Source organism: Anolis sagrei, chromosome X (assembly GCF_037176765.1).
Source record: "Anolis sagrei isolate rAnoSag1 chromosome X, rAnoSag1.mat, whole genome shotgun sequence".
In the NCBI taxonomy this organism is placed as follows: Eukaryota; Metazoa; Chordata; class Lepidosauria; order Squamata; family Dactyloidae; genus Anolis; species Anolis sagrei.
Genome location: NC_090034.1, coordinates 26480566 through 26492640, shown reverse-complemented (window position 1 = coordinate 26492640; position 12075 = coordinate 26480566). Strand labels below are relative to the sequence as shown.

The 12075-nt window shown below is 42.9% G+C and overlaps 1 protein-coding gene across 4 annotated transcripts; it reads right to left on the bottom strand.

Moving 5' to 3' along the window:
• Window positions 1-49: 49 nt before the first annotated feature.
• ANTKMT (adenine nucleotide translocase lysine methyltransferase) lies at window positions 50-5283 on the bottom strand. 4 transcript variants are annotated; one of them, XM_060786258.2, is made up of 6 exons: window positions 5193-5283; window positions 2993-3156; window positions 2291-2395; window positions 1512-1652; window positions 1010-1060; window positions 50-507 (listed from the first exon to the last, which is right to left on the bottom strand). In XM_060786258.2, exons 2-6 carry the CDS (start codon window positions 3152-3154, stop codon window positions 319-321), a joined length of 648 nt encoding a protein of 215 aa, XP_060642241.1. In that variant the 5' UTR covers window positions 3155-3156; window positions 5193-5283; the 3' UTR covers window positions 50-318. The 4 variants fall into 4 exon arrangements, with proteins under 4 accessions (XP_060642241.1, XP_060642243.1, XP_060642244.1 ...); XM_060786260.2 differs by lacking the exon at window positions 5193-5283 and adding an exon at window positions 4249-5181; XM_060786261.2 differs by lacking the exon at window positions 5193-5283 and adding an exon at window positions 4781-5181.
• Window positions 5284-12075: the final 6792 nt, after the last annotated feature.

Genomic DNA, 12075 nt, shown 5'->3' with positions numbered 1-12075 from the left:
AGATACATACATAAATTGTAAATAATACAATGGATGGGGACACAACGTATCTTGTGAAAATCTTCCATTTATATTTTCAAAAATTGTTTATTTCACATAGACTCAGAAATTTCTCATTAAATTCATGCGACACACTTGCAGCTAGCAGCTGACACACTAAAGTCTGGAAAGCTTTGTTCTAATGGGAAAAATCCCAGTTCAAATGATTTCTTTGGGAGGAAGGTGGCGGGAGGAGTTCACATCTCCACCTCCCACTATGGAGTCCAAAGGCTCAACAATAGCCTCTTTGCAATCATAACTTTCTAAGCTGGCCAGTTCTTAGACTGGGCTTCCATCTGATTTGTCCTGCTGAATTCCCCGTATCATCTTGATATCATAAGCCCAGGTTTGGTTCACTCCTTCTCCAGCTGTTGTGGTTGGGATCCAGTTGGGGAGAGGGAAGCGGCCTGCAACAACGCGAGCATCCTCTGGAAGTTCCAGAAGCAGCTTCCTCTCCAGAAGCAGCAACTGGAAAAGGAAGGGCAGACACTGTGTGCACCTCTCACCTCAGAAGCTCAATAACTGAATACCAAAATCCGAGCCTTTGTATTTCTGATTTCCATGTTACAGATGGATAACTCTAGATTCCACATCTTTAACTGGGCTAGAAAACTCACACCCAAATGAATGGATCTGAGAAGAAACCAAGCTGGAATTCCTTCTCAAAACCAACATGACCAAACTATGTTACTTCAGACATCTCATGAATCAATGGGGTTTAATAGAAAAAACTACAATACTTGGCAAAGAGGGAGGCATTAGGAAAAAAGAAGGACACCACATTACAGGTAGCTAGATGGCGTGAAAGTAGCTGCCAGTCAGAGTCTATATACTCTGAGCAGAGCTGTTGGGTAATTCAAGATTGGTGATTTTTACATATTCCCAAAACTATTGAATATGGATGAACAAACTACTGAATATTGATATATGCTTCCTCCCACATCTGTCTCTACAAAAAGATTGTACTTACCACACTGGGAGCCAGAAACACTGTGACATTCTTGCAGTCTGAGAGATTCACCTTTAAAAATGGGATGAGGGAAGAGACAAATAGCATAACTGATTAGTCTGGTCAAGTTCAATCCTTATCCACTTCGATCCAAGGTCACTTCCTGCCTTATATTCAAGACAACAGTTTCTAGAATCATGGGTCAGCTTTGAGATGTGCAAATATATTATAGCAGGAAGATTCATGGATTACATTCAATGTCCATATATGCATGCAAAATAATATTAGAGGCTCGAGGATCTAAATCTACAGCCATGCACTGCCTGAGATCCCTGAAGATTATACTTTGTTCATCTGAAGAAGTCAATTGCAGCACACCTTCAAAGCTCAGGCAAGAGTCATAAAGGTCCCACACAAATGTCTCTTGTTTCAAGGCCAAGAAAGGTTTATTTGAGACCTTTAAGGGTCTTACCTGTCTTGTTGCCATACACAGAATTCCCCTCCACAAGAACTTCTATCTCACCTTCCAAAGATCTTCTCGAAGGAAAGAGACCTTTCCGTAGCAGCCGGCCTTCCAGGCACGATAGCCGGACCATCGCAAAAGCCATGGATTGAGTTCGTAGCCGATGGCTGGCCTGAAGCCTTGCTTGTAGGCCTCCAATACCTGGAGGCAATACAGCCATCAAGTCTCAGGAAATTACTTTGCATATTACAGTTCCAAGATTCCCTGGCTACTGCCCATGTCAACTGTGAATCCAGAAGCTATAACTAAAAAGACAACTTTTCTAGCTGGCCGATTCTTTGTACTGAGCAGGAAAAAGTTTTGAGCAGGTGCAAATTCAAAGGACAGCAAACATCAAACAAACGAATCATAAAGTAAGTAAGCAGAAGCTTGCTTATTTATCTATCCTTAGTATTTCTACATTTCTATCCTAGCATATAAGCTTCTAGCTCTATTGTTGGGTTTACAGAAAACACCACTGTTTGGACACAGCATCTGTTCTTTCTTGAGCTGTCTAGTTAGCAAGGGACTTATTTATAAAGTGATTCGAAAGGTTCTTTTTTCAGTCACAGCATTTCAGTTATTTATCTCGTGGGAGGCAATTTAGAGGATTTCAGAAAATGCTGGGATGACTTTCTCTAATGGAAAAACTTGTGTAAGCAGAAGGGTATTTTATTCCATGTGGAATGTAAGCTTGAGACCTAAGCCTCTTCTTTGGAGCCAATTCTCTATATCATATTGTATTTTCCTTCTCACAATGTCTCTTTGCACATCTTGCTTAGGCAGTATGCTGTGCTTACAATTCTCCCGTCTCCGGATCCCAAATCAACCATCTTTCCTGAGCGTCCTTTCAGCAGTGACATGACATTCTCTACTTGCTTGATACTTGCTGGAACATAAGGCACCTGGATGAGAGAAAAAAGCAAGCTCTGTTGGGAAGGGCCATAGTACTACTAGTCAGGACAAAGACACTGGAAACAATTATTATTTATAGTGATGGGAATAGGCTTAGATGTCTACGTATCTATCCTAATATAAGAAGAGTAAAAATCACTGTGATAAAAAATAAATCTAACACAAGCTTTGTGTTTAAGGTGCTGTGATGAGATACAACCATTTCCATTGCGGTAGTCCCTTATAAGGGATACAGACAGATGCAATTTATCATAATTAAATGTTTGGGGACACAGCATATCTCATGAAAATCTTTCATTATATACTTAAAAATAAATTATTTGGGGCTAAACTTATTGCTGAGTTTTAGTTTTGGTGTTATAGCTTAATGGTATGTTGTATCTTAACCTGAATGTTTTATACTGTTGCCTTCTTGCATATTGTATTTATTTGTGTGAATGTGAATCACCTAGCATCAATAAACAGAAACTTGTCTTTGTAAGTGCGTTACAAATAGCAGGTTATGTATGCTGTATATATACCCATATTTACTTGAGCTGAATGCCCCATCAAATCTAATGCACACCTCCATTTTCAAAACTCCTCACCTGCAGCTTTAAAGGCACTTTGCGGAATCCTGGCATAAGAATCCCTGCCCAGACAACGTAAGCAGTCAAGCCGGTGCCGGCAGCAATCTGGAAGAGGCCCCAGCCATCCACGGTTTTGCCTTGCAACTCAGCTGCCGCTTCTCCTGCATCTTCGGGATCCATGTCTGCAATACCAAAGGGAAGTGCAAATGGGGACGAGGTGTGTGTGACAAAATGATAAGAATAGAATCATAGAAGAGACCACATGAGCAATCTAGTCTAACCCTTCTTCCATGCAGAAAAACACAATCAAAACACTCCAACAGATGGCCATCCAGCCTCTGTTTAAAGGTTTTGAAGGAAGGAGCTTCCACCACACTCTGAGGCAGAGAGTTCCACTGCTGAACCACTCTTCTTACAGTCAGGGAGTTCTTCCTAATGTTCAGGTGGAATCTCCTTTCCAGTCATTTGAACCCATTGGTCTGGGGGCCCTTCCACACAGCCCTATATCAGAATATCAAGGCAGAAAATCCCACAATATCTGCTCTGTATTGGGTTATCTGAGTCCACATTCAGATAATGTGGGATTTTCTTGATATTCTGGGATATAGGGCTGTGTGGAAGGGCCCTGGGTCCCAGTTTCCAGGGCACTCTTCCCTCTTCCTTATGGCACCCTTTCACACATTTATACAGTTGTCGTGTCTCCTGTCAACCTTCTCTTCCAAAACCTAAACAGACCCAGCTCTTTACAATGATCCTCCTCATAGGGATTCGTGGTCTCCAGGCCTTTGATCCTGTTAGTCACCCTCTTCCCCTAGACATCTTCCAGCTTAAGTTATTATTATTTTACTGACACAAAAACATAGTATGTCACAGCAAATGAGATCTATATGCTGGATTTTGTATCACAAAATCGCAAGTCGAACACTTCCCAAGTGTCTAGGACTGTGGGAAGTTGTTATTTATTATTATTATTATTATTATTATTATTATTATTATTTCCCCTTGAATTGTGGTGCCCAGAACTGGACATAGTATTATTCCAGGTAATGAGGTCTGACCAAAGCCAAACAGACCAAAGCCGAATGACTTCCCTCGATCTGCACACTAGACTCCTTTGGATTTATTTATTTACGATATTTCTATCCCACCTTTTTCAGCCCAATGGCGACTCAAGGCAGCTTACAAGCTGGCAGCAATTTGATGCCATAACAATCCACAATATACATTTAAAACATTATAAAATCCATACAAAAACTATTAAAACATATAATAACCAATGTCTTCCTGTTAATTTCATTTTCCAGTAGCATTGTCTAAGCCGTTCCATGTTTCAGTGTTACATAATTCTGTGTTTGTCTATTGCACTGCATTTCCAAAGGCTTGTTCAAAGAAGGTCAGAAGGGAAAGGGCTGATCTAATATCCTTAGGAAGTTCCACAGCCGAGGGGCCATCACTGAGAAGGCCTTGTCTCTTGTCCCCGCCAGGCGCATCTGGGAAGAAGGCAGGATCGAGAGCAGACGATCTTAGATTCCTAGATGATTCATAGGGAGAGATACGTTCGGACAGGTAAGCTGGGGCTGAACCGTTTAGGTCCTTATAGCCTAAAGCCAGCACTTTGAATTGTGCCCGGTAGCAAACTGGCAGCCAGTGGAGTTGACGCAACAGTGGAGTTGTGTGCTCCGTGAGCGCTGCTCCAGTTAACAATCTGGCTGCTGCCTGCTGGACCATTTGAAGCCCAAAATGGATGCAGCCCAAAATCCCATTGGCTTTTGGAGCTGCTGCGTCACATCCTTGGCTCATGTTCACCTTGTTCTCAACAAAGACTCTAAGATCTTTTTCACATGGGATTCTTTGTGTCACCCATCTTGTATCTTTGCATTTCGTTTTTCCTGCCTAAGAGTAACATCCTACTTTTGTCCTTGTTGAAATTCATTGTATTGGTTTTGGCCAATCATCTCCCTAATCTGTTGAGGCCATTGTGAACTTTGATCCTGTCCTCTGCCATCCCTCCTAATGTGGTCTCAACTGCAAACTTATTCAGCATGCCCTCTAAACCAGGCTTGGGCCAAATTAGGCCCTCCAGGTGTTTTGGACTTCAACTCCCACAATCCCTAACAGCTGGTAGGCTCCTTCTTCCTTAAATAGGCAAGGAAGAAAAAGGAAAAGGCCTCGGTCCATCACCGCCCTCTCCTTCTCCTAGAAACAGGCTTCCTTTTACCTGCAGCGGAAGTCCGGCCAGCTTGAAAGTGCAATGGGTCCGTCCCTTAAAACGCTCCGTGTGGAAACAGGCGCTCCGAGCATTGAGTTCTGCCTGAGAGCAAACGAATAGGAAAAACAACCTAGAAGGAAGGCTGTGCTTCTTCTCTTCCCTTCCCACCACCAGATCGAATGGCGTATTGGACTTCAGTCCCCAGGATCCCCAACTCATTGATCTCAATCTTTCTTAGAGATGCTGCCCACTGAAGTCCAAAGGTTGGGAAGAAAAGGGAAGCTGTAGCTGCCCAAGGCTTTCATGGTTGGAATCACGGTTGCTCTGAGTTTTCCGGGCTGTCTGGCCATGTTCCAGTAGCATTCTCTTCTGGCCTGACATTTTGCCTGCATGTGTGGCTAACAGCATCCTCAGAGATGGAGTGTGTATATACTTGTGGGATGATGGTGGGAGAAAGAACCCTTGTCTGTTTGAAGCAAGTGTGAATGTTGCAATTGGCAAGCTCCATTAGCATTGTGTAGCCTTGCAACTGCAAAGTCAATCAGTATGGGTTTCTGCATAGAGGTAGCCTGGCCTTTGTTGTCTGGAGGCATCCTCCGGAAGGTGTTAGCTGGCATTTGATTTGTGTTGTCGATGGCTTTCATCGTCGGAAACACTGGGTTGCTGTGAGTTTTCCAGGCTGTCTGGCCATGTCCCAGAAGCATTCTCTTCTGGCGTTTTGCCCACATCTATGGCAGGCATCCTCTGAGGTTGTGAAGCACTTGAATGTTTGCTGTCTGGAATTCCCCTGCTTCTGAGCGTTGTTTATTTATTTATTTATTTATTTTATTTACTGCGCTTATATACCACAATTCTCAGCCCAAGGGCAACTCATTGCGGTGTACAACATAGAAAAACATTGCAAATTACAAAACATAGTGTAATATAATCCACAATTCATCATTATCAGAAAAAACAACATTATCATCAAAACATCAACATTATTGCAAAAGCCATTCCGAGTTGTCTCATCGTCAAACCCACAATCCGATATCATTTCCGTTGTTCCATTCCTATGGTCAAATTACCAGTCATTGCACTTCTTGATCAAATGCCTTCTTAAACAGCCAGGTCTTTAACTTCCTGCGGAATATCAACAGGAAGGGGGCTAGCCTGATGTCCACGGGAAGGGTGTTCCACAGCCGAGGAGCCACCACCGAGAAGGCCCTATCTCTCGTCCCCGCCAGCCGTGCCTGTGACGCAGGCGGGATCGAGAGCAGGGCCTCCCCGGAAGATCTCAAAGTCCTCGTGGGCTCATAGGCCGAGAGGCGGTCAGTTAGGTATCTTGGGCCGGAACCTTTAGGGCTTTATAGGCCTGTTCTTTATTTATTGCCTTGATTCTGGTGTTTCTTAATACTAGTAACCAGATTGTGTTCATTTTCATGGTTTCCTCCTTTTTGTTGAAATTGTTCACATGCTTGTGGATTCCGATGGCTGCTCTGTGTAATATAATATAATATGGTAATGGTAATAATAATAATAAAATAGTAAAAATAATATACATGGTCAATTATAATATAATATAATAGGATATAATATGGCAATCATATAATATAATAATATAATAATCTATATAAATAAAAATGTAATGTTCGTTTGTGATACCATCAGAACTCAAAAACCACTGGGGGAATTGACACCAAATTTGGACACAAGACACGTAACAACCTAATGTATGTCCTCCACTCAAAAAATTGATTTTGTCGTTTGGGAATTGTCGTTGCTGGGATTTATAGTTTACCTACAATCAAAGAGCATTCTGAACTCCACCAATGATGGAATTGGGCCAAACTTAGCACACAGGGCTCCCATGACCAACAGAAAAAACTGGAAGGGTTTGGTGGACATTGACCTTGAGTTTGTAAATTGTAATTCACTCACAACCAGAGAGCACTGCGGACTCAAACAATGATGGATCTGGACCAAACTTGGCACGAATATTCCACATGCCCAAATATGAACACAGATGGAGTTTAGAGGAAATAGACCTTGACATTTGGGATTTGTAGTTACTGGGATTTATAGTTTACCTACAATCAAAGAGCATTCTGAACTCCACCAATGATGGAATTGAACCAAACATGGCATACAGGACTTCCATGACCAACAGAACACACTGGAATTGTTTGGTGGGCATTGACCTTGAGTTTGGGAGTTGTAGTTCACCTACATCCAAAGAGCACTGTGGACTCAAACAATGATGGATCTGGACCAAACTTGACACAAAAATTCCATATGCCTAAATATGAACACAGATGGAGTTTGGAGGAAATAGACCTTGCCATTTGGGATTTGTAGTTACTGGGATTTATAGTTCACTACAATTAAAGAGCATTCTGAAACTCACAAATGACAGAAATTTATTTATTTATTTATTATTTTATTTATTTGCTTTATTTCTATACCGCGTTTCTCAACCTATAATAGGTGACTCAATGCGGTTTACACAATATTAATTACCACAACAATAACAATTAAAACACAGCATACCCAATAGCAAACACACAACCATTCATACAATGCCTCGATCGCAAACAAGATCCAGTCTCATATCCTTATGCCGTTCCTATGTTCAGTTTACCGTCATTCTGTGTACAATTGCGCTGATTAGCCAAACGCTTGCTCAAAAAGCCAGGTTTTGAGCTTCTTCCTAAATGCCAGCAACGAAGGGGCCTGTCTGATGTCGTTTGGTAGGGCATTCCATAACCGAGGGGCCACCACCGAGAAGGCCCTGTCTCTCGTTCCCGCCAGCCGTGCCTGTGACGCAGGCGGAACCGAGAGCAGGGAGATGATATCATTAGATGCATACATAAACATTAAAAACATTTGTCTCAATATTAAAACACACTGTTTAAAAACCGTCTTAATCATCTGCGTCTAATCTAATTGGCCTGGTAAGGCACTGCTGCTTTATTTCTCTGTCCTGAAAGCTTGGTCCCACGGCCAGGTTTTTATGTTTGACATATACATGCTGTGCTCTGCCCTGAGTCCCCTTTGGGGTGAGAAGGGTGGAATATAAATGTTTTAAATAAATAAATAAATAAATAAATAAATTCTCCTGTTTCTGGGGAGTGTTCTTTATTTATTTATTTATTTATTTATTTATTTAAAACATTTATATTCCACCCTTCTCACCCCAAAGGGGACTCAGGGCAGATGATATCATTAGATGCATACATAAACATTAAAAACATTTGTCTCAATATTAAAACACACTGTTTAAAAACCGTCTTAATCATCTGCGTCTAATCTAATTGGCCTGGTAAGGCACTGCTGCTTTATTTCTCTGTCCTGAAAGCTTGGTCCCACGGCCAGGTTTTTACCATCCTTCTAAAGGACAGAAAGGAGATGGCCAATCTGATCTCACGAAGAAGGGAGTTCCATAGCCAGGGGGCAATCACCGAGAAGGCCCTCTCTCTCGTTCTCACCAATTGCGCCTGTGACAATGGCAGGACGGAGAGCAGGGCCTCATCGGAGGCTCTTATTTACTGTCTTAATTCTGAAAGGCACTGCAGACTAATTCCACTAGAGAAGTCACCTATAGCAGACCGCTTGATCAGCCAACCTGGACACAGAATATTATTTGAAAACACAGAAATGCTGGACCACTCGGACCACCATCATGTCAAGCTACGCAGAGAAGCCATTGAAATCCACAAGAAGCACGTGGACAATTTTAACAGAAAGGAGGAAACCATGAAAATGAACAAAATCTGGCTACTAGTATTTTAAAAAAACCAGAATCAAGGCAATAAATAAAGAACAACACTCAGAAACAGGAAAATTCCAGACAGCAAACAATCAAGTGCCTCACAACCTCAAAGGACAACAAATCAAAGACAGTTGAAGAGGCCTTAGTTCTTCCTGAACTTTAGTCCTCCTGGGTTTTTGGACTTCAGTCCCCAGATTCCCCAGCCAGTTTTATCTAATAGCTAGAAATTCCAAGAGGTAAAGTTTGAAAAAACTATAGTCTGGGAACCACTGGGGCCCCTTCTACACAACCATATAATCAATTTCAAAGCAGATAATCTGGATTTATATGGCATTGTAGAAGGGGCCTGGGTTCGATGCTTATTCTTCCTGCTTAGTGGTTTCCAATGTATAAGAGAACTACAAATCCAGTCCCCACCAATAAGTATTACAATTTTGTTGAGCGCCTTCAAGTAATTTCTGATATTAAGGATATCATAGGGTTTATTATTATTATTATTATTATTATTATTATTATTGACTGACTAGGAGCCAATAGGTTCTGGATCAGTAGTGGTCAATGGACCATCTCTTTAAGTAGTGCTGGCCCTAAATGTATTGCATTGTCCCAAAGCAAAGGGGAGCAACCTTTCCATATCATCCATATCTTCTACTAGATAGTAACAATAGGACAGAGGAGGCTGTAATGGGCTTGATGAGGAAGACACAAAGTTTGGAAACGTCATGTTTTGGATTTTAGCTCCTCAAATCCCCCAACCTGTATGGCTATATAAATCACGCTGATTGGAGATTCTGGAACCTGTAATCTAACAACAACAACATTTCCAAGCTCTGACTCTATTGTAGAGTGACCTGGAATGATACAACTTTCTGTTATTCCTCTGAAAGTGCAAACTCCAGCCCACTTCATTTATCACATTTTAGATTGCAACACGTATGTTGTGAAAAACCAAGAGGGGAGATTAAATGCAAGACTCCAAGGGAGAAAAGGAGGGATGTTTGTCTAAACGGAGGCTCCCACTCCGACTTTGTCTCCTGGCGTCAGATATTAGGCACAAGGGGGAAACGCAATCCTTCTGGGCAGATAACTTCAAAGGAAGGGGACCATCCGTCATCCAACATGTCATTAAACAAACCAGCCCGGCAGAGAAGCTCGTCTCTCACCTCCTTAAACCAACAGTCCTCAAAGCTCGTGCTGGGAAAATAAACACAAAGGTCCAGGGAGAGATGGGGACGCAAGCCAAACACCCTGGTGCATATCATCTGTACAAACAAGACAATCTTGCTGAATGCTTTAGACTAGAGCATCCCAAAAGAACAGCACCAAGGCTGGGCTTGTGGTAGGACAGAGGCTTGATTCTTAATGGCCAAGGATAGTGAGAAGCATAGAGTAAGGCATCTAGTCCCAAGACAAGCTCCCTCCATCTTCTGCTTGACCTCCCTTCAGTGAAAGGGATCCAGGAAGTTTACTACCTTATCCCATTGAGAAATTTCCCAGTTGAGAGCACTCTGGCCTCTTTTCAAGCATGGAGAGACACGTATCTCATCACATGAGTTAAACCATTTCCGGCTGTCATGCATAGCCCTCTGTGGTTGGAAAGAGGCAGAAGTGTCCTTTATTTTATTTGTCGTGTCAGAGCAACCAGTCAATTGTATTACATTTCTAACAGAACAAAACAAACAAACAAACAGACAAAACACAACATTTGCAAGTTTGGTAGTTGATTAAATGTCCTTTGACCAGTATCTGGCCACTTGGAGTGCTTCTGGTGTTGCTGCAAGAAGGTCCTCCCTTGTGCATGTGGCAGGGCTCAGGGTGCATTGCAGCAGGTGGTCAGTGGTTTGCTCTTCTCCACACTTGCATGTCATGGATTCCACTTTGTAGCCCCATTTCTAGAAGTTGGCTCTGCATCTCGTGGTGCCAGAGCGCAGTCTGTTCAGCGCCTTCCAAGTCGCCCAGTCTTCTGTGTGCCCAGGGGAGAGTCTCTCATTTGGTATCAGCCATTGGTTAAGGATCTGGGTTTGAGCCTGCCACTTTTGGACTCTCGCTTGCTGAGGTGTTGCAGCGAGTGTCTCTGTAGATCTTAGAAAACTATTTCTAGATTTAAGTTGTTGACGTGCTGGCTGATGCCCAAACAGGATGAGCTGGAGATGTCTCTGCCTTGGTCCTTTCACTATTGGCTGCTACTTCCTGGCGGATGTCAGGTGGTGCAATACCGGCTAAGCAGTGTAATTTCTCCAGTGGTGTAGGGCGCAGACACCCCGTGATAATGTGGCATGTCTCATTAAGAGCCACATCTACTGTTTTAGTGTGATGAGATGTGTTCCACACTGGGCATGCATACTCAGCAGCAGAGTAGCATAGCACAAGGGCAGATGTCTTCACTGTGTCTGGTTGTGATCCCCAGGTTGTGCCAGTCAACTTTTGTATGATATTGTTTCTAGCACCCACTTTTTGCTTGATGTTCAGGCAGTGCTTCTTGTAGGTAAGAGCACGGTCCAGAGTGACTCCAAGTTATTTGGTCCAGGGGGATTCCTTCCCAGGTGATCCTCAGAGCTCGGGATGCTTGTCTGTTCTTGAGATGAAAAGCACATGTCTGTGTTTAAGATAGGTTAGGGATCAGCTGGTTTCCCCTGTAATAGGCAGTAAGATCACCCAGAGCTTTGGAGAGCTTCTGTTCAACCATCTCAAAGCTCCCTGCTTGAGCAGTAATAGCACGATCATCAGCATAGATGAAACTCTCTGTCCCTTCTGGCAGTGGCTGGTCATTTGTGTAGATGTTGAACATGGATGGAGCAAGCACACTCCCCTGCTTCTCTGGCCCTGGAACTCAACAAAAAAGCTCCTGTTTTGTAGCAGGTTTCCTATGAGGCGGGTGAGGTGGTATCCTTTGTGATATTATACATTTTTCTCAGGAGGAGGCGGTGGTTCACAGTATCATAGGCTGCTGACAGGTCTATGAAGACAGCTCCTGTGATCTGCTGCCTTTCAAAGCCATCTTCTATGTGCTGAGTCAGGTTCAGCACTTGCGATGTGCAGCTTTTGCCTTTCCCGAAAGGACGGAACACACTCTGGCAATCGCCCTCATCTCATTGAGACATTTCCCCCTGGTAGGACACTTCAGCCTCTTTTCAAGCCTGG